We start from the raw sequence: 20,335 nt of genomic DNA on the forward strand, positions 1-20,335 counted from the left end.
TAGATCTTTCTAGAAAGTGCCCTCTTATTCCGGTGAGCTACACTAGTATAAGGGAGGGAGCAATGGCTATTTAAAATGGATAAAATAACGCGATCTTTAGTTTTGAGTAACCGCCTCCAAACAAACATCACAGGACCAGCAGCCATCTGCATCACACAGGATCTGACACTCGCCACAGTCAGCGCACCATCTTAACGGTCTGTATAGGAGAAAATGGGTAAAGATTACTACAAAATTTTGGGAATTGCTAAAGGGGCATCGGACGACGATGTTAAAAAGGCATACAGAAAACAGGCTTTGAAATGGCACCCTGACAAAAACAAAGCGGCTAATGCGGAGGAGAAATTCAAGGAGGTCGCGGAGGCTTACGAAGTTCTTAGCGATCCAAAGAAACGAGAAATATATGATCAATACGGCGAAGAAGGTATATGATTTTATATCAAACAGTGAATGGGATTTTATTTTAAATGCTTAATGCTGCTCTCTTTAACATGTCAGATCACGAAATGCAGAGTGTGACATGAAATCACAGAATATAACGGAACGTTAGTTGAGGATAACGCTAGCATAAGTTATAGGTTTTACTGTCTTGTGCTAAAGCTCAACCAAGGCGTTATTCTGTATATGTTACTGTATCGTCTTGTTTGGATGTCTTGGCTTAAATGTCATGGTGTTATATAAATATCTGGGTAATTATGTGATGTGTTTATTTAATGGGGAACAGGCTCGCATACAGTAAGCATTTGGGGCTGGGGCCTATCTCTTTGGAAGCTTTATTCCATATATGCATATCTATTTTCTCTTCAATATGTTTTTATAAGGTCTTAAAGGAGGTGGAGGGGCGTCGGACGGACCAGGGGGTAACTTCACCTACACCTTCCACGGGGATCCTCACGCGACGTTTGCCACGTTTTTCGGTGGCGCCAATCCTTTCGAAAAATTGTTTAGCAGGAAAGTCAATGGACAAGACGATGATATGGAGGTGGACGGCAGTGACCCATTTGGTTCGTTCACGAGCTTTAATATTAACGGATTTCCGCGCGAAAGGCACGTTGGACCGGGAGGCCCGCCGCGCAGAAAACAAGACCCTGCTATCCACCACGAGCTCCGGGTGTCTTTAGAGGAGGTTTTTCACGGTAGCACCAAGCGCATGAAAATCTCACGCAAGCGCTTGAATCCGGACGGTCGGACCTTGAGAACAGAGGACAAAATCCTCACCATTGAGATCAAGCGTGGATGGAAAGAAGGAACCAAAATCACGTTTCCACGAGAAGGCGACGAATCGCCCAACACCATTCCCGCAGATATTGTGTTTGTCATTAAGGACAAACCTCACGCCCATTTCCGACGAGAAGGGTCTGATATAGTGTACCCGGTTCGGGTCAGTTTGCGTCAGGTAAGAGCTCCATCCATCCATCCATCCATCCATCCATCCATCCATCTAGTCGTTCATCTAACAATTACTCTTTTTAACTCATCCATCCATCCATTCGTTCGTCTGTTAATGTATTCTGTTTGTTCATCCATCCATCCATCCATCCATCCATCCATCTATCTATCTATTTGTCCATCTAACCATTAATCTATCAATCTGTTTGTCCATGTAATTTGTTTATCCGTCCATCTAACAATGACTCTTTCTAATCTATCCATCCATTCATTTGTCTGTTCTTGTATTCTGTTCATCCATTCATATATCCTTCTATCTATTCATCTAACCATTAATCTATCAGTCTGTCTGTCCATGTAATCTGTTTGTCCATCCATCCATCTCTTTCTGATGGGTCTGTCTGTCTAATTTTCTGTCTGTCTGTCTGTATTTCTATTTATTCTGTTCATTTGTCCATCCATCCATCCATCCATCCATCTTTTCATCTAACTATTAATCTATCAGTCTGTCTGTCCATGTAATCTGTTTTCCATCCATCTCTATCTGTCCATCTGTCTATATGTATTTCTATGTATTGTATTCATTTGTCCATCTATCCAATTCATCCATCCATCCATCTAACTGTTTGTTCATCTAACCATTAATCTATCAGTCTCTCTGTCCATGTAATCTGTTTGTCCATCCATCAATCCATCCATCCATCCATCTCTATCTGTCCATCTGTCTATATGTATTTCTATTTATTGTATTCATTCATCTCTTTCTGTCTGTCTGTCTGTCTGTCTGTCTGTCTGTATTTCTATTTATTCTATTCATTTGTCCATCCATCTATCTGTTCATCTAACTATTAATCTATGAGTCTGTCTGTCCATGTAATCTGTTTTTCCATCCATCCATCCATCCATCCATCCATCCATCCATCCATCTCTATCTGTCTATATGTATTTCTATTTATTGTATTCATTTGTCCATCTATCCAATTCATCCATCCATCCATCCATCCATCTATCTATTTGTTTATCTAACCATTAATCTATCAGTCTGTCTGTCCATGTCATCAGTTTTTCCATCCGTCCATCCATGCATCCATCTCTATCTGTCCATCTGTCTATATGTATTTCCATTTATTGTATTCATTTGTTTATCTATCCAATTCATCCATCAATCCATCAATCAATCTATTTGTTCATCTAACCATTAATCTATCAGTCTGTCTGTCCATGTAATCTGTTTGTTTGTCCATCCATCCATTTATCCATCCATCTCAATCTATCTGTCTGTCCATCTGTATTTCTATTTATTCTATTTATTTGTCCATCCGAGGGAAAAACTATTTTGTACAGGTTTATGCAATCTACTGCCTCATGCATTTCCATAGTAACTAAAAGTGTTACATTATTTGTGTAAGATCTTGACACTTACGTAACTTGGTGTTTGGATAGGAAGGGACATGAGCAGGATCAGCTGTAGTGATATGCCAGAAATGGAGCTCGCCCACATAAACTGTTACAGGCCCATCAAGATGTACTTATATGGCAGAAAGTCCCGTGTGTGTAACTGTAACTGCATAGAGGTCTAACTAATCAAACCTCTTAGTGCTTATAAGCTCATTTATGTTTTGCAGACATTATCAGCAGCATAGTCATTTAAAATTATAGCACAGGTTGCTGTCATAATGTGTAGATTTCATGCTGTGCTGTCATAAAGATTGGTAAGACAAGGTGCATATGCAAAAAGTAATATGAAATTGATGACGTTTGTCCGCTGGCGAATACCATCGCTTCTATAAACCTGGGCAACAAAACCAGTATTAAGGGTAATTTTTTGAAATTGAGATTTATACTTCAACCAAAAGCTAGATAAATAATAAGCTTTCCATTGATGTATGGGGTGTTGGTACAGGACATATTTGGCTGACATACAACTATTTGAAAATCTGGAATCTGAAGCTGCAAAAAAATGTAAATATTGAGAAGATCACTTTTAAAGTTCAATGTCCAAATGAAGTACTTAGCAACACACATAACTAATTGCTGTAATGACATTTTGGACTGAATGAGTTTCATAAAAACCAGACTCGAATGGGAAATAGTAGTTTGGACAAGTTTACTGGCTAATTTTGTTTGCGATTTTGCTGAAAAAAATAAACATTTTGATATATTACAGTTTTTCTCAATTGCTTTGGCACATTTTTCGCAACAGTCTTATTATTCTCTAAACTGTGAGTGCAAATATCACAACTGTTTGCTGGAACTTCAGAACTTAATTGCATGTCTGCAAAATGAAGTTACACACCCAAAACATTTAATTCATGCTTCAAAACCTAGTTATCTTGTCAGTAATTTGGCCAAGGGCACCAAAATATAAAGTATTTTTGTCATCGTGTGAGCAACACTGGTCAAAATGTTTAGTTGTTTTTTCACCATGAAAGTCCACCATAGAAAATAAGGTTTCATAAAAAAATCGTAATAATTGAGAAGAGTCAACAGTACATAGAAAAAAGTAAATGAACATTTCTATTTATTCACTTCATTTATTTTTGTATGTGTATTACATTTAAACTGAAATCTTGCTTGTCCAATTGCTGTACATTTCATATTTCCTATGTTACAAAAAAAATATAATAGAAAATAACTACAAAATAACCTCAATGATAAACTAATTATTCTTGTTGGACATCCTGTCGCTCTTGTTGGACATCCTGTCGCTCTTGTTGGTCAGGCCGAAGATTTTCATCCACATCACATCTTATGTTTTCCATTGCCATGCACCAGGGAAAAAATCTCCAATGAAGCAGACATTACAAACAATATCAATGTCAGATATTTATGGAATGTACATGCATGTTTAGTAGTTTTTGATAAGTGAATGGATCGTTTTGAATGTGATGGCGTACACGATGACAAATGATTGAGAAGTTGTGAAGAGTTTGACAGTTTAAGTGAGAATTGACTCATCAGTTTTGATCAACAAGCCATATGCAATTAGTTGTTGGGCAAACTGCAGACGATTGTACTTATTGTTTGCACACATGTGCCAAAGCATTTGCAATTTGCTCAAATCAATAAGAAATTCCAATCTGATGTGAACAATAAGCTAATTGTTTAGAGATCTGATCTTATTGTTTTGGAAAATAAAATTTTCATTTGAGAATTGAGCCAAAGCAATTGAGAAAAACTGTAACAGTAGGAAATTTACAAAATATATTCACGGAACATGATCCTTACATAATTTACTAATGTATCATTTGGACCCATGCAAGGTATTTTTGGCCTTTTCTACAAATATACCTGTGCGACTTACGACTGGTTTTGTGGTCCAGAGTCACATTATGTGTTTTGAAAGGGAAATCTCACTACTAGGTGCAGCTAAAATCTACACACAGCACCTTTAAAGTCCCTGTGAAACGGAAGTCGTGATCGACTTTACTTGCATATTGTGATTCATTTCCGAATCAAATGAGGAAAATACTATTTTCACATTTTGATTAAAGTTTATGAGAGCACATGAATAAAAAAGACTCACAAGGATAAATAGTTTATAATAAACAACACTGCAATAGTCCATTTAAAAATAGGAATTGTTAGTTTTGATTTCATGGGGACTTGAAGTAGAGCAGGCCTACATTACAGTGCATGTATATGCAAGGATTTAAAAGCTTTTCACCTGGTAATCCAAAGCTTAAAAAGCATGCAGATTATGTTTGAAAATTACTGTCAGACTCCAGACATGCATAAAACTGTATGCTTTACTTTGTCAATAAACTTGAAGGTTTAGCAAGCAGTAATGATCAATGAAACATTCATGTGAAAATTTGTGTGAAATTTAGTTTGTTATATGGCTAACAATTGTTTTATATTCCTTTAATTGTAGTCATTATGTGGATGTTCAGTCACCGTGTCGACGATAGATGGTAAAACGTGCAATATGAAGATAACCGATGTTGTCAAACCTGGCATGAGGAAGATAATTGCTGGACAAGGACTGCCCTTCCCAAAGAACCCCGAACAGAGAGGAGACCTCATTGTGGAGTTTGACGTAAACTTTCCCGACAGTTTGCCAACTAATGCCAAGGACGTCCTGAAACGGCACTTACCGACCTCATAAAGGCAGGTTGAACAGACTTTAGTGACATTTCTATATGAACAATTCAGTCCCATTTATATGTGGACTATAATGACAAATCAGATTTTGAGAATGTGCAATTTCTATTTTTATCTAATTGTTTGTTCTTTATACATATGTGTGTAATACATATATTTATATACAGTGGGTAAAATTAGTATTGAATACATAAGCATTTATTTTTTTTGTAAGAATATTTCTAAGAGTGCTATTGACATGCAATCCACACATGCAAAGAAATCAAACCATAGATGTCCATGAATTAAGTTATTTGTAATCATGATGTTTAAATGTGTGTACAAATTTAATGTCAATAGCACCTTCACAAATATGTTTACTGAAAAAAATGGTGACCTGTTTAATACTTATTTTACTGCTGTATATATAAATTATGTTGCATGCCTTATGTAAAGTGCAGTCTAACTGTCTGAAAGTAAATGTTTGTCGTTTGTTTCAATGCTTTAGTTGAATTGTGCAGTAGCCTTTTAACTAAACATGTTCAGTTGAAACTTTGTACCTCTTCAGTAATACACAGACAATAGATTAAAATAAGTTTTGTTTTTGGTTGTTTTCATGTAGATTAAATTACATGAAATTTTCAAGGTGAACTCAAATCTGTTCTGACAGATCCTGTACTTTTTTGTTTTAAATGAAATAATTATTAGATAACTGCAATGAAATGTATGACGGTAGGGAGTCTATGAACACTAAAGCATTTAACAAACTTAAATAATGCATTTTTTGTCTGATATCTGTCAGATCTTTGTAAATGTGAGTGATCACATTGCTAACTGTCTTTGACAGAAACCAGGAAGTTATTACATTATGATGTGGGTTCATAGCACACAACAGTCAGTAATGAATATTATTTTCTTTTGCATAATTTAAATTATTTTACCTTATATTTTAACTATTTATTCTCTTAGTGTCTTGTGTTTGGATGTAGGTTTCTGGTTTTAAAAAATTATGATAAAATTAATAAAAATGTTGAGGTACAAAAGCCTAAAAGTTGACTGCTCCAGATTTTATACGTGATATATCCGCCAGAGGACGCCACATGTTCGGTCGCATATGACAGACGAAAACGTGCAGGTACCAAAGTAATAAACGCTTGCTTATCATGTTCACAACGAATATAATCGTTAATTATTGTCCTGAAAATAAAGTGAAGCAAAGATGGGGTCTTAAATCTTAAAATAATGGCGATTAATAAACCAGAAAAGTAAACAGCAGAGTCTAAAATAAACAAAGTCATGACTATTTTCATTATGTGTAACCGTGAAGTGAAGTAAAAAGCACACGGAACGGAACACGCCCAGCTGTTATGCAATCTTACTAATTCGTCTAACCAGGATAAAGTATATTTATCCTGTACAATCAAACGTCATATGTGTGCGTATTCTGGTAAAGCGAATATTAAAGTTCATCTGCTTTTACCAATCTGGGTTTAAAAACATTATCAAACACCTGAGGCAGGTAAATGAGTTTCTGGATGACGTCATGGCGCTCTGTGGCGACTCCTTCCCGGAGCGCGCGCGCGCTTGGCTATAGTTGACTCATTGTTTGCGCACCAACGGCAAGATAGTTTACAGTAGGTCGCCACAGGCATTTCTAACCCACCTGAATATAACAGTATCAGAGGTCCGGTTAGCTTTCGAAAAGAGTGAAGATTTAATTACAAGAACATTTTCAACAGGTGGATTTTCTTCTTCCAATGGTCTAGCCGTCCGCGTACCGTGTACTTCAGTCCCCCCTCGGATTTACAGGAGGAGCAAGCATGCCGTTGGGACTCAGAAAAAAGAAAAACAAGTCGAAGGAAAGCTCGAATTTAGTGGAAAATGAGGAGGTCAGCGGACACTCGGGTGGAGGAGTCGCGAAGTCGGCGGTGAACGGTGGCGGACTCCCACCTCCACCTGCCAACCTGCGACCGAAGCTGGTGTTTCACACGCAGCTCGCCCACGGGAGTCCAACCGGCAGGATCGAGGGTTTCACGAACGTCAAAGAGCTGTACAGCAAAATAGCAGAAGCGTTTAATTTAATTCCGGATGAGGTAAATCTCAGTTTTTATCTCTATATCTCGATTAATAATTCATGCCGACTTGTGTTAGCTGCCAGTGAGTAGGAAAAAAATACACAAACGAAGTTGCAAATAAAAGCAATGGTCGGAAAACACTGCGCGTGGTGTTTGCATAAGGTGCGTCTACCTGAACTGAAATCTCCAAATTTTTAAAACGCTTGAGGGGATCGTTTACATTTTCGTACAACTGATTTTTATTTTTATGGATCTTAAATCATTTCTGTTGGTTGTAACCTAACATAGGTGTTTTTTTCCCTGTAGAGACACCTTGTTTGGGTTGCATTTGAAAATATGCAATAATGTCATAGACATGAAATTGACAAACTTAACATTTAGTCAGTGTTTAAGGTAAATTTACCATTCCCTTACATCAATTCTAAATTTATATCCAAACATGTAACAAAATACTCAGGCTTTGATGTGTACACTTACACTTAATGTAGCATACTATTTTAAGAAACATCAATAAATAAACATTAATTTGAATACTTAAAAAACTGCCTCCCTGTGTCAGTGTTCCCCATGGGCATGATTGTCCCTATACTTTTTGTTGTTGTGACCCTTACATTGCACTCAGCTTTGAGTAACTAAACAGTTTCTGTGCTAAAAGGGCCTATGGGGGTATACTGTATTCCTTGAAACCAGTCAGACTAGTAACCAGACTGTTTGGCCAGACACGCTGGCTATAACGTGTCAAGTTTTTAAAGATCAGCAAAACTTGAGTGCTAGCCGAACTTGACAATTAAGTTTACAGTAACTCAATCCATAATGGCTTTAATGTCTTAAATGTAAATTGCCTAGTAATAATTTAAACATGTTCAGATCTGTAGACTCTTGGGATGGTAGCAGGAGTAGAGGCCCTCGGAGGAAGTCCCATGCGTCCTGTACAGTGGGCACAGCCCTAACATGTGATGATAAATTGATGGTTACCCCAGGGATGAAGGGCACACATCAGATCGCACTGCGCAGTGTTTTGTTAGTCTATTGTATCTTTTGTCTAGTGATTCTTATATATATTATTACTATAGTATTTTAAAGATCTTTAAGGCAATGCCTTAACTGTGAAGATTATAGAAGTAATTGTGTTTTAGATATTAAGAGGTTATTTGATATCATATGCAAATTATTGTTTGTTGTACTCAAATTGTGTTTGGCATACTCAAATTACTGCATATACTTAGCACATTCGATGTATTGACTTTATTTAAACCGTCATTTTGTTTTCTTTAATTACATTAAGTGGACCTTAGTAAGTTAGTGCTGATCAGGTTAAAGTGGCCTCTCTGCATGTTAACATTTGCACTTAAAACATTCACTGTCGTCCTATACAATATTAATGTGACAAAAGGACTCTTTGTCAATTGACTTGAAGCTTGGAGTATTCCCAGCCATTATCGTAAGGCAGTTGAATTGGTTTAGCACAGGTGAGAAAGGCACAGGTTGAATGCTTCATCTGTAAATCTACCTGGTCAAAGTCTGTTTATTACCACGACACTTGAGCTCTGTTGCGCATGTTGGACTACGTGACATAAAGGTTTCCTCTTGGAGCCAATGGGTCATTTGTTTAGCATTTGCATGCAGGTGCTGTTGTCTGCTTAACAGCAAGTTTTGCTTTCTATGTTCTGAATAAAGCAGAAGCTAATTTTCTGCTTTCTACTATATATTTAATAATTGATCATATTTTACAATATGTCGTCTTTTGTAGTTATGGGACTCTGTAGTGACCTGTATAGTTGCTATATCTGTATTTGCTCCCTTCGAGGAAAATTTGCTTCCTCAAATTTCTGGCTAGTATTCTCGAAACGAGTAGCCCGCCTATCCTAGACTGGAAATTTGCTTAAGGGCCTTTGAATGGTTGCAGGTTAGGACTAGTAAATTCGACTTCCCTCTTCTCCAAAAGAGAAGTAAATTAATAACTTTGCATTTATTTGTCAGACGCTTTTATCCAAAGTAACTTCCAGTGCAATTAAGCTAAACATTTTATCAGTATGTATTTTTCTTGTGGTTTGCATCACTACATGAACACACATTATCATCAGTTTATTTTATAACATTGCCAAAATGACCTTCCAATGCAGGCCTTTTTAGTATTTTACAATAGGACAGACACAACATCAGGACAGAATAGCTTTTTTAAACAATTTAGAGCTGGGTAAATGGAAAATAATTGTCAGGTCAGTTCGGATAACAAAAGCCCAGTATAATATGACCAGAGCAAATCTTCAGTATTAAGTCTTTATTAGTAAAACAACAACATTTTAATTTTAAACCTCAGTGAAGACACGTGAATGCATAGGGGATTAATAATTTCTTGGAAAAGTGTGTGTCTGTATCCAACTAGTTCCCATGCAGCAATTCTGGAAACATTGTGATTTGAGCGCGTGTTTATTTAATTCAAATCAGTGGTCAATGGTTAGGCTTTTAGTTTTGAAATGCAGGAGGATTTGCATCAAAGATGAGCAGTTTTCAACATCTAATTTGGCAGACATTATTTCTCTATTAGTGTATTGTCAGCATAATGCTTTCACATGCCCAGCGTTGACAGCTGCAGTTTACAAGTAAGACGTATGTAGTATGTTGAACCTAGATTTCCGTAATGGTTTATAGATAACATCATCCACTATAGAGAAGATCCTGTGTAACCAACAACAATCTGACTAAACCGTACATTCCAGTTAAGAGTTTATAAAATTTTCATTTGCATCCTCCATGTCTTCCCAAGACCACAACATAAAAATAATGTATAATTGTGCAGTATTCATACGTCATGGTAGTGTTTCTTATGCCTTTGAGTTGATTTGAATAAAATTATGATGATAGAACAACACTTTAAAAAAAGATTTGTTGGTTCAACAACTTATAAAAGTAAGTTACCTGGTTGCCTTAAAAGTTTGAGTTAATTCAAATGTAAAATATTAGTTGACAAAAATGTATCTTTTTTTTTACTTGGCTAATATTTTTAAAGAGCACCTATTTCATTGCTAAAACGATGTTATTTTGTGTATTTGGTATTATACAATGTGTTCACGTGGTTTATGGTTAAAACACACATTATTCTCCACATACCATACATTTTTGTAGATCCAGATTTCACTCTCTTCCTGAAATGCACAGATTTGAAAAGCTCTTTGTCCCTGACTGGCCAGCTAGTCTGTACGTTATGATTGGCCTCAATACCTCTGATGTCAGCTGGAAACGTGACGCTCCTTACCATGTTTGAAAGATTCGGTTGCTAACAGGAGTTAATTTACAGGCTGTGAGTCCAAATCGGGAGGAATTATGTTAATGTCGGTCTTCTCTACATCACCAAAACTGTTGCCTACAAACCATGTGTTTGTTGTAGTTCAAGAAAAGAGATTTACGTTGGAGACGATAACTCGCGTCATCGTTAACTTTTGGGTTTGTACCTTTTGCATATCATTAACGTACTAATACACACACGTACACACCAAAGGAAATTTGAAAACGTGAATCGGACAATAAGTGCTCTTTAAGTTGAATTGATTTAAAATTTTAAGGCAATCAAGTAACTTCCTTTTTTAAGTTGAACCAACAAATCTTTTTTTACAGTGTAATGAATGAATTTTTTTATGCAGAATGAGGGCTCATTTCTTTTCTGTATTAATATGAACATATAAAATATTGAAGTATACCCGTGTCTGTTTCGGCAAGATTCGGGTGCATGTTTATGTTATTAAACTTTAGAGGAGGTGCTGACCCTTTCATGTTAATTTTTCATTCATAAGTTGTTCAGTGAGTACATTGCTCATTTGTAAAGCAGTTCATTGGCCATTATCACCCATAGACCTACACAATTCAATTCAGCTTTGTCATGTTATGTTGTAATACTCGTCACCCACATGGTAAACAGAAGCTTTTCCTAGTCTGCGTCATTATGGGAATATAATTAAACGTGTCCTTCGAGTATGTACCTGCTTTTGTTAGCCGAATGGAATGTGTTCCAACACAACATGAGTCGCGCCTCGATTAAAACTTGTTTGTAGGGTTACGTACGTTGTAACTTTAGACTTCAGTTTGTACTTGCCACAAAACATGTCTAAGCAGCTAAATGCAAGATAGCTTTCATCTTTAATTATACCACCTTTACTTCTTAGGAAACATGGCGGGTCATAGAAACTTAAACTGGTGTCATGTTAAGGTCATAGAAACCGGCGAAGGAATGCATCATCGGAGAAGTTGATGAAACAAAATTCATTCATATTTTTCATTTCTGTAATCTGTGATTTAATTTAATTCACAGGATAAACACGATGCCGCCTTAAATCCTTACTATAGTTCAATGTTAATGGTTAACTCTGAGGAATGTTGATGAACCTTGTTTTGTTGTTGTGAATCGATTTAAACAGTTACATTTAAGCTAGCCAGTTGTTGTTTAAGTGAGTGGTTGTAATGAATGACTTGATGACTCCATTCATTTGATCCTTTTTATAAACTAACTAACACGTATGTGTGGTGTTAAAACTGCCTGCTTCAGCATTTTCACCCCATTTAACTATGTTAATCTTTCAAAACCCCAGCTTGCAGTATATGCCAGGTCAGGTTTGTTCTTACTGATAATAATGCATGACTAATCTTAGGCTCTGTACACGTTTATTCATTCTGAACAGAACAGAGTGCCTTGCCAAGGCCTCAAAATAGCACCCGGTTACCAAAGAAACAGCCCTCTTGAGCTCTCCATCACCCAAAAACTTGTGTAGCGGTAGATTACAGTACACCTAGAAATGATACATCTGTTTACATTGCTGAGGCAAAGAAAGCTTACGGGATTGACAAGAATGTAATTTTGAAAGGTCAGTCTGTTGTAAGCCTCATTCGGTCTGTGCGTGCGCCCCGTAATGAAGGTGAGTTGTTTGCCAGTTTCTGAAAATTGATCTCATATGGTGTAGGATGGTACAGTGTAGCTGCCGAGGACGTCCTGTGATTTAGAAACTGTGTGGCGTATAAGAGGAAGCATGATGTCAGCCGCAACCTTGGTAACGCACAGTGGGTGTCTGAGAATCCACCCACAAGCCCACAGATAAAGCGCACCCCCCCAACCCGCCAGGGCACAGTGAAGCGGTCCAGCTAGCAGCCCTCTTTCCCCTGTCCGTAAGCTTCCTTCTTAATCCCGGGCCTTTTGATATGCACTGGTAGCCAGGGAAACGGTCCTGTGTGCTTGTCAGCTGATGTGTGTCCAAAGTGCCTGCAGTGCACAAGAGAGAGAGAGAAAACAAGTCATCTTTGTTAGAGTCTCTGCACCATCAAAGGTTGTAATAAAGAGCTGATATGGAGTAATCTTTTCACTCATCAAATTGAGTCCAAAGGTTGTTTTGCCTAGAAGTTGTGTTGTAAGAATCTTCATTAGGTACAGTGGTCATCTGTTTAAAATAGGTCAAATTATAATGGACTGGAATGCTTTAGTATTTTCCAGCTTGTTCCTTTAGAGTGCAGGGATTTTTTAAACTGTGGGTCTGGATGGATTGCGCAAAGTCACTTGGTTGTTGTGGTGAATGACACAAAAACAGTTTTGTCCTAATAATTGCAATTAATGTCAGTGGTTTTGATATCAGGTATTTTGGGATTGCAATTAAACTTGGATGCATAACGATTAATCATGATTAATCGCGATTTATCTATAGTAGAATAAACGTTTTTGTTTACATCGTGTGTGTGTGTGTGTGTGTGAACTGTGTATAATAACCTGGTATAGATAAATGCACACTCATGCATGTATAAGCATTTTGTATATTTATGTAAAACGTATAATCTGTATACATACTTAATATTTTTTTTTCTTAAAATTATTCATGTATGTGTGCATATTTATATACGTACATCATTTTTATACACGGTTCACACACATATATGATATAAACAAACTTTTATTTTGCTGTAGATTAATAATCGTTATGCATCCCTAATTCATACAATAAATGACAATAGAAATATTGATTTGATTTTGATTTAAAAGAGAATACATTTCTTTTTGTATTTCTAAATGTATTTTTTCTGCATATTTCTATAAAAATATTTTGGTGGGTCCTGAGATTGATAATACCGTGGGTGGCGGTATGAAAATGATAGGGAAGCTATTGTTTATTTGTTTAGGTGTAACAAAGTTTTCATTGGCCCGGTCACATTATAAACTGTCTGTAACACATCACTGATTTAAACCTGCAAACAGATAACTTACAAATCACGTCATGGTGGTGTTACGTTGTGCCTGTATATCAGCACGACTGTGATTAAACCATGAGCACAAGGCCGCAGGTAATCATAGTGAGCTGATATACGATCGTAACAGCAATTGTGTGATAATTCTTTTATGCAACAGTTCAATAGACAACAGTAATTATATGAGTAAAAAAACAAACAGTGGCAAAACTTCTTTCTTAAGCTACAGATATAGAATATGTGGTTGCTATCTAAACGTATGCGTTCATGCATCTCCATTGCTAATTTGAATCAAAGTCAAGGTTCAGAACTAAGTAAACAACCCTTGCTTTTCACAGCTCCAGTTTTCATTCTTTGTAATTGCATAAAAACAAACAAAAATTTTATGTTCTACACCGAAGAAAGTCATTATTGAAAGATTTGTTTGTTTAATATGGGGTAGCAGAGAGGTCTTGTAGCACCCTTATAAGATTTATTATAACCACCGGCTGGATGTACATTAACTTGCTTAGTACAGTACTTGGCTGCTTGTCACATGAGCAAATATATGGACAGGAAATATTAATTTGATATTTTTTATTAGCTCAATGATTGACCAGAGTGACGCTATCTGTGTGTGACCATTGAAAATCGGCTGTATAAATAATTGGAGTATTTGGAGGTCACCAAAACAACATACTAAACCCTTAAAAGATGGACAATATTGTAAAATATGATGAGGGACACCACTTTAAATAACGCAGTGTACATGCTTTGCATTATGTTTGTTTTGTATATTATTTAGGCAGCAAGACCTGAGGTCTCATTTATAACGCGTGCGTACAAAACGGGGGTGGAAACTAGGGATGCTAAACAATTAATCGCGATTAATCGTTAGCAGAATAAACGTTTTTGTTTACATCACATATCTGTGTAAACTGTGTATAATAAATATGTGTATATATATATATAAAAAAAAGTATATGTTAAGTATTTATATTTATATATAATATAAATTATACATAAATATACAAATGTATATACACATGTTAACATTTCTAAAACATATACATGCATGTGTGTACATTTATTTATACAAATTTATTATACACAGTTCACACACATATATGATGTAAACAAAAACTTTTATTCTGCTAACGATTAATCGCAATTAATCGTTAAGCATCCCTAGTGGAAACGTGTGTACACCAGTTCCCATGCAAAGGTTGTGATCTATAAAAAAAAAAACTTAATGGGAGAATGGGCTTGCAGGGTGAGATCTGAGGATGATTCGTGTACACACACTTGCAGGTGATCTGTGATGGTCTTAACCCCTATAATGCATGTTAACTGAAAACAACTGACATATCCTAAAATAGATCAGATCCACACTGATAATATTTTTCCTAAGTCACATTTTTTAAAGCTACTTGTAAATGTTATAATTTAACCAATGCCTAATGAAAGCGGGCCTAAGGGACAGTTTCCCAGAGAGGGTTTAGATTAAAGGCGGGGTGCATGATCTCTGAAAGCCAATGTTGATATTTGAAATCCACTAAACAAACACGCCCCTACCTCAATAGAATCTGGACCTTCTTTTGATAGACCCGCCCCACACATACGCAACCCAGGCAACGATGTTGGTTAGTAGACATGTACCTTACTGCTGATTGGTTACAAGTTTGTTTTGGTACTCGGCCCAACTCCCTTTTCCAAATTGTTTTTCAAAAATCATCCACCCCACCTTTAATCCAGGAATACTCCTTAGTTCTATTAGGACATTTAAATAGTTTTTACAAGCTAACCTTACAAAAAAACAATTCTGGTGCATCTTGAGACAAAACATTGACATTGATATGTTAAGTTATGTCAATGCAAGATGTAAGGCACTCAAACATGCATTTAATCTGGGACTAAATCTGGGTAAACTGTCCAGGAAACCGCTTCTAAGTGTTTTATTTTAATGATATCAGATAATATGACTAAATGTAGCAGTAGCGTACATAACTAAATCATGTGACTTTTATTGTGGGATCATTTTGTTTTACACTAGGGTTATAAAAACAAACCACCCCATGCAGGCACTCACTTCACCTCGACTTTTGTAACATGCTAATGATTTAAATGGAGCCAAATGTGTTGTCAAAATACAAAACAAAGTCCTTAAGTCTAAGTTGGAGACATTTTAGGTTCATTTTAGCATTATTTGAATTTTGAATAAACCGTGAGGGTTCATGAATTGTAAATTTAAGATTCTACTAGATAAGCTAGTATAGTTTTTAACTATCACAGTATCCCTGCTTGCATTCAAATAATTTAAGAGAGTTTTAATTTATTATTATAATTTTATATTTAGCTTGTCTATATGGTCTAAATAGTCCTGCTGGCTGCTGTGTTTATTTTCTTCAGCCTGATCTCCCAAAATATGCGAAATAGTCACGCATTATTTTGCTCACTTTTGCGTGGCATTGTCACATTTTTCCACCATTTTACATGCCTGTGTCACGACTTTCTTTTCTGTGTCAGTTTCACGTATTGGTTACTTAACTGTTTTTCCTATTTTCTTACTATTGTCGCTTGGATTTGGGGTTAGAACAACTTTGTTACATAAAATGACATCCTTACCCAAACCCAACTCTAACCCTAACGTCAGGCAACAATGGTTCAAAAAGCATATGAAAAAAATAGTATACTTAAAGTGACATCCCAACGCAAACAGCAAATAGGAAAAACAGTTGAGTAACCAATACGTGAAACTGACACGGAAAAGAAAGTCGTGGCACAGGCACGTAAATTGGTGGAAATGACAATGCCGCACAAAACTAAGCAAAATTATGCGTGACTCACAGAAATTTGTGATATCAGTTTGATTTTCTTCAAAAATTATGTTATTATTAATTATCTTGGAAAAATAAAGTTTAGCAGTTAACCATCTCTGGAAATGTGTTTGGAAAATATAAAGTTTTTAAGCTGTTTATAAAGGACGCTTTTAACGTTGCTTTTTTCGTTTTTAATTTATTGCTTAAATTTAAACGTTTGTTAACTTGCAGATCCTATTTTGCACACTCAACACTCACAAAATTGATATGGAAAAATTGTTGGGAGGTCAGATCGGACTGGAAGACTTCATCTTCGCTCACATAAAAGGGATCAAGAAGGAGGTGGAGGTGTACAAGTCCGAGGATGCCCTTGGGCTCACCATCACAGACAATGGAGCAGGATATGCCTTTATAAAGGTAAAATCACAGAGCTGCTTTCTAGAGCTTATACGCCTTTAGTGCTGTCGTCAGTTTTGTTAGTGTAGTATGCATAGCTTGTGATTGTACTAGTGCTGCCTTTGTACAGATAATCATTTGCATATTTTTTGAAAGTAAACAAATTTAGTGCCTGGAGAGTGTTTTATCACCATGCAAAGTTTCCTCTGCACAAAAAATCATTCACCCTTTTGTGTGATTTTAAAGGGCGCCACCTGGTGTTTGAAAGATTACATTTTCAGACTGGATTTGTATTTGCAAATAAGTTCCTATTGTGTTTCAGACCCATTTTGAATGTATGTTTTTTGAATACTCAACATTCAATTATACAGCATCTTATTTAATTTTGCTACAGCGTTCAAGCGTGCGAAAATAAAATGGATTTCAGGCATTCCATTGGGCATGTGATCAATAAACTTTGAACCTTGAATACTGTATGAATCATATTATATTTCCTCATTTAAAAATATTACATTAAACTGTTTTAACAACCTCAGTTTTTTTTTCTTTGTCCGGTAGCGGATTAAGGAGGGCAGCGTGATGGATGGGGTGAAGGTGATCTGTATAGGAGATCACATCGAGTGCATTAATGGAAAGAACATCGTGGGTATGCGGCATTATGAGGTGGCACGAATGCTAAAGGAGCTGCCCAGAGATCAGTCCTTCACCCTCAAACTAGTGGAGCCCATGAAAGCCTTTGGTTCGTCTTATTCTTATTTGAAGTAGTGCTGTTGCCAGCATGTTCTTAGTCTTGAATGCTGTATGTTACTGTTATTATAAGGCTATATACATGATTATATGTCATGTTTCAAGCTTTCTGTAAATTGTGGCATCCTCTTCGAATGATCATGTGATTGTGGACCTTGAAGTGTTATCATGCATGTTGGTTTGACTTTCTCTGCAGAGATGCTTGAACCAAGGTCAAGGGGAGGTGGAGCCAAATCCTCAGGAGAGAACAAGATGGGCTCGGGCAGAGAAACCTTACGATTGCGCTCTAAGGGTCCTGCAACAGTCGAGGAGATGGTAACGGCGTTTTCTCAGTGATGAGTCTCTTAACATTGACTAAAGTGTATCTGATGTTTTTTTCCAACTCCACAGCCCTCAGAGTATGAAGAGAATGCAGTGAAGAAAGTTGATGACCTTCTTGAAAGTTACATGGGCATTCGAGACCTTGAATTGGGTGAGACTTAAATTCACTCACTGATTATATAAAGCTATAATATCTTTATGCATTGGTTAGACCAAGCAATTGAATTGCAAGCTAATGGCTGGTTGCATTAGCACACACAGACTAGATTTTAAAGGGGCTATGGCATGAAAATCAGACTTTTTCCATGTTTAAGTGCTATGATTGGGTCCCCAGTAATAGAAATTGTGAAAAAGATCAACCCAGTAAACCATTCTTTATAAGCACATGAAAAAATAGGTTGTTGAAATTTGGCTCTCCTTATGATGTCATAAGGAGCTCTTATTATAATAATACCACCCCTTAATCTGCACTATCCAACCACAGCACTGCCATTTAGTGCAGAGAGAGCGAGAGAAAATAATTCACAGCACAATTGAGTTTCAATTTCAACAAACCACCATCTTTGTGATCAGTGTTTGCACTACATCCGCTCATTTGCATTTTAAAGGACACACCCAAAATGGCACATTTTTGCACACATCTACAAAGTGGCAATTTTAACATGCTATAATAAATTGTTTATATGGTATTTTGAGCTAAAACTTCATATATGTGCTCTGGGGACAACAAAGATTTATTTGACATCTTAAAAATATTCTTGTGACATGGCCCCTTTAATAAATGCATTCTCTTCTCTTCACAGCGGCAACGATGGTTGAGGTGGGCAAAGACAAGAAGAACCCTGATGAGTTTGCCATGTCTCTGGATGAAGCCCTTGGTGACTTTGCCTTCCCTGATGAGTTTGTGTTTGATGTCTGGGGAGCTATTGGTGATGCCAAACAAGGACGGCTTTAAAGTGACGCTATGCACACACACCCAATTAAATGTGCTCATGACAAGGGGGACTGTTCAGAAACGTGCATTTTATAGCTAGTTGCATACTGAACATGTGAATTATGTGATCAACAAGAATGTTTTTACAAATAAATAAATAGCACCACTGTATTGTTCTTTACATACAGCCTTTTAAAGAAAGCTTTAGGCATTTAGGCACAAGGTTTAGCCTATCAGCAGGAGATTTTAGCAAATTTGTGTGGGTAGCATTTATAAACGATGCTGGGAGTATATCATATTTAACACAAGCCAAGGGAAAGGGTGATGTTTCAGACACTCCTTTGCATATAGAAAATTTTGTATAGAATTTTGATATACATTAGATATATTTGAATGTTTTAATTTATTTTGTGTTCATGAAAACCTTTAAACGGAACATCTTAAATAGCTGATTTCCATCATGTCTCATCGTCATTTACAGTTTGGCAATTAGCATTTAACAACAATAATACTGCCAACCATGCCGTTTAGTTTTAGTATATTGCAAAGTAATTGAGGAGCTCAGATGCAAAAGCCCCTAAACGCCACATACGTCAAAAATGTGAGAATGATAATAACCGCATGCTCTTAACACGTACCATAATCAAATACTTTAGCTTTAAATCTGCCATTTATAAAAGCCGCTATGTTGGCAAAATCCATTTAGTTTATTACAAAGAAACGTGTCAGATTCATTAAGTGTGTTTTGCATCTAAGCTCTTCAATTGCAATCACATTTTGTCTGATAGATGTACGTTTTTGTGTGCCTCCACTGTTATGTCGACAATTTCATTTTTATGAACAATTTCTGTTGTGCTCAAATAACAGGTGAAAAAGAAAATTACTTTGTAAACCTGATCATTCACTATGATAAATAAAACTGTTACCATTCCAGTCCTGTATTGCTATGATTATTATTAGTAGAAGTAGCGTAACGTTAGACTGTTACTGTAATATAAATTACAGTAATAATTCAAACAAGAGTATATTTAATTTGTAAAAAAGATTATGTAGAAATGCGGTATATGTTGATATGGTACACAAGTACAGTTTGTTATTCTTGTAAAAATATTCATGAGTTCGCATTAATGTAATTAATAGGAAAAATATTAATGATAAAGCATAATTGGTGTGCTGTTCGAGGGGTTTTAACCTGAACCAAGAGTATTTTTTCGAGGGCACACAATGTGAAGTTCATCACAAGAGGAATGTAGCCCATCATTGTAATTTCAATATGTGTTCTGCCCGTCCAGTGATCCTATGTGCTTCATGTGTCGTCTTGTAAAAATAAGTGCCTGCTGCAGATGCATCTGAATTGTTTATGATAAAAGACA

At 36.4% G+C, this 20,335-nt stretch overlaps 2 protein-coding genes across 2 annotated transcripts; both read left to right on the plus strand.

Moving 5' to 3' along the window:
• On the plus strand, positions 1–6,123 carry dnajb4 (DnaJ heat shock protein family (Hsp40) member B4). The gene is made up of 3 exons (XM_065269726.2): positions 1–424; positions 822–1,396; positions 5,264–6,123. Exons 1-3 carry the CDS (start codon positions 214–216, stop codon positions 5,495–5,497), a joined length of 1,020 nt encoding a protein of 339 aa, XP_065125798.1. The 5' UTR covers positions 1–213; the 3' UTR covers positions 5,498–6,123.
• Positions 6,124–6,938: 815 nt separating this feature from the next.
• gipc2 (GIPC PDZ domain containing family, member 2) lies at positions 6,939–19,895 on the plus strand. The gene is made up of 6 exons (XM_065269740.2): positions 6,939–7,565; positions 16,796–16,981; positions 17,519–17,699; positions 17,904–18,022; positions 18,098–18,179; positions 18,832–19,895. Exons 1-6 carry the CDS (start codon positions 7,293–7,295, stop codon positions 18,981–18,983), a joined length of 993 nt encoding a protein of 330 aa, XP_065125812.1. The 5' UTR covers positions 6,939–7,292; the 3' UTR covers positions 18,984–19,895.
• The last annotated feature ends 440 nt before the right edge of the window (positions 19,896–20,335 follow it).

Source organism: Paramisgurnus dabryanus, chromosome 6 (genome assembly GCF_030506205.2).
Source record: "Paramisgurnus dabryanus chromosome 6, PD_genome_1.1, whole genome shotgun sequence".
Classification (NCBI taxonomy): domain Eukaryota; kingdom Metazoa; phylum Chordata; class Actinopteri; order Cypriniformes; family Cobitidae; genus Paramisgurnus; species Paramisgurnus dabryanus.

What these genes read in the sequence shown, in the direction of transcription:
- dnajb4 (XM_065269726.2), top strand. Translation starts at nt 214, where the DNA reads ATGGGTAAAGATTACTACAAAATTTTGGGAATTGCTAAAGGGGCATCG. An exon ending in TGATCAATACGGCGAAGAAG is followed by an intron (nt 425 to 821) that starts GTATATGATTTT and finishes TGTTTTTATAAG; the next exon opens with GTCTTAAAGGAGGTGGAGGG. An exon ending in TTCGGGTCAGTTTGCGTCAG is followed by an intron (nt 1,397 to 5,263) that starts GTAAGAGCTCCA and finishes CTTTAATTGTAG; the next exon opens with TCATTATGTGGATGTTCAGT.
- gipc2 (XM_065269740.2), top strand. Translation starts at nt 7,293, where the DNA reads ATGCCGTTGGGACTCAGAAAAAAGAAAAACAAGTCGAAGGAAAGCTCG. An exon ending in CAGGATATGCCTTTATAAAG is followed by an intron (nt 16,982 to 17,518) that starts GTAAAATCACAG and finishes TTTGTCCGGTAG; the next exon opens with CGGATTAAGGAGGGCAGCGT. An exon ending in CTGCAACAGTCGAGGAGATG is followed by an intron (nt 18,023 to 18,097) that starts GTAACGGCGTTT and finishes CCAACTCCACAG; the next exon opens with CCCTCAGAGTATGAAGAGAA.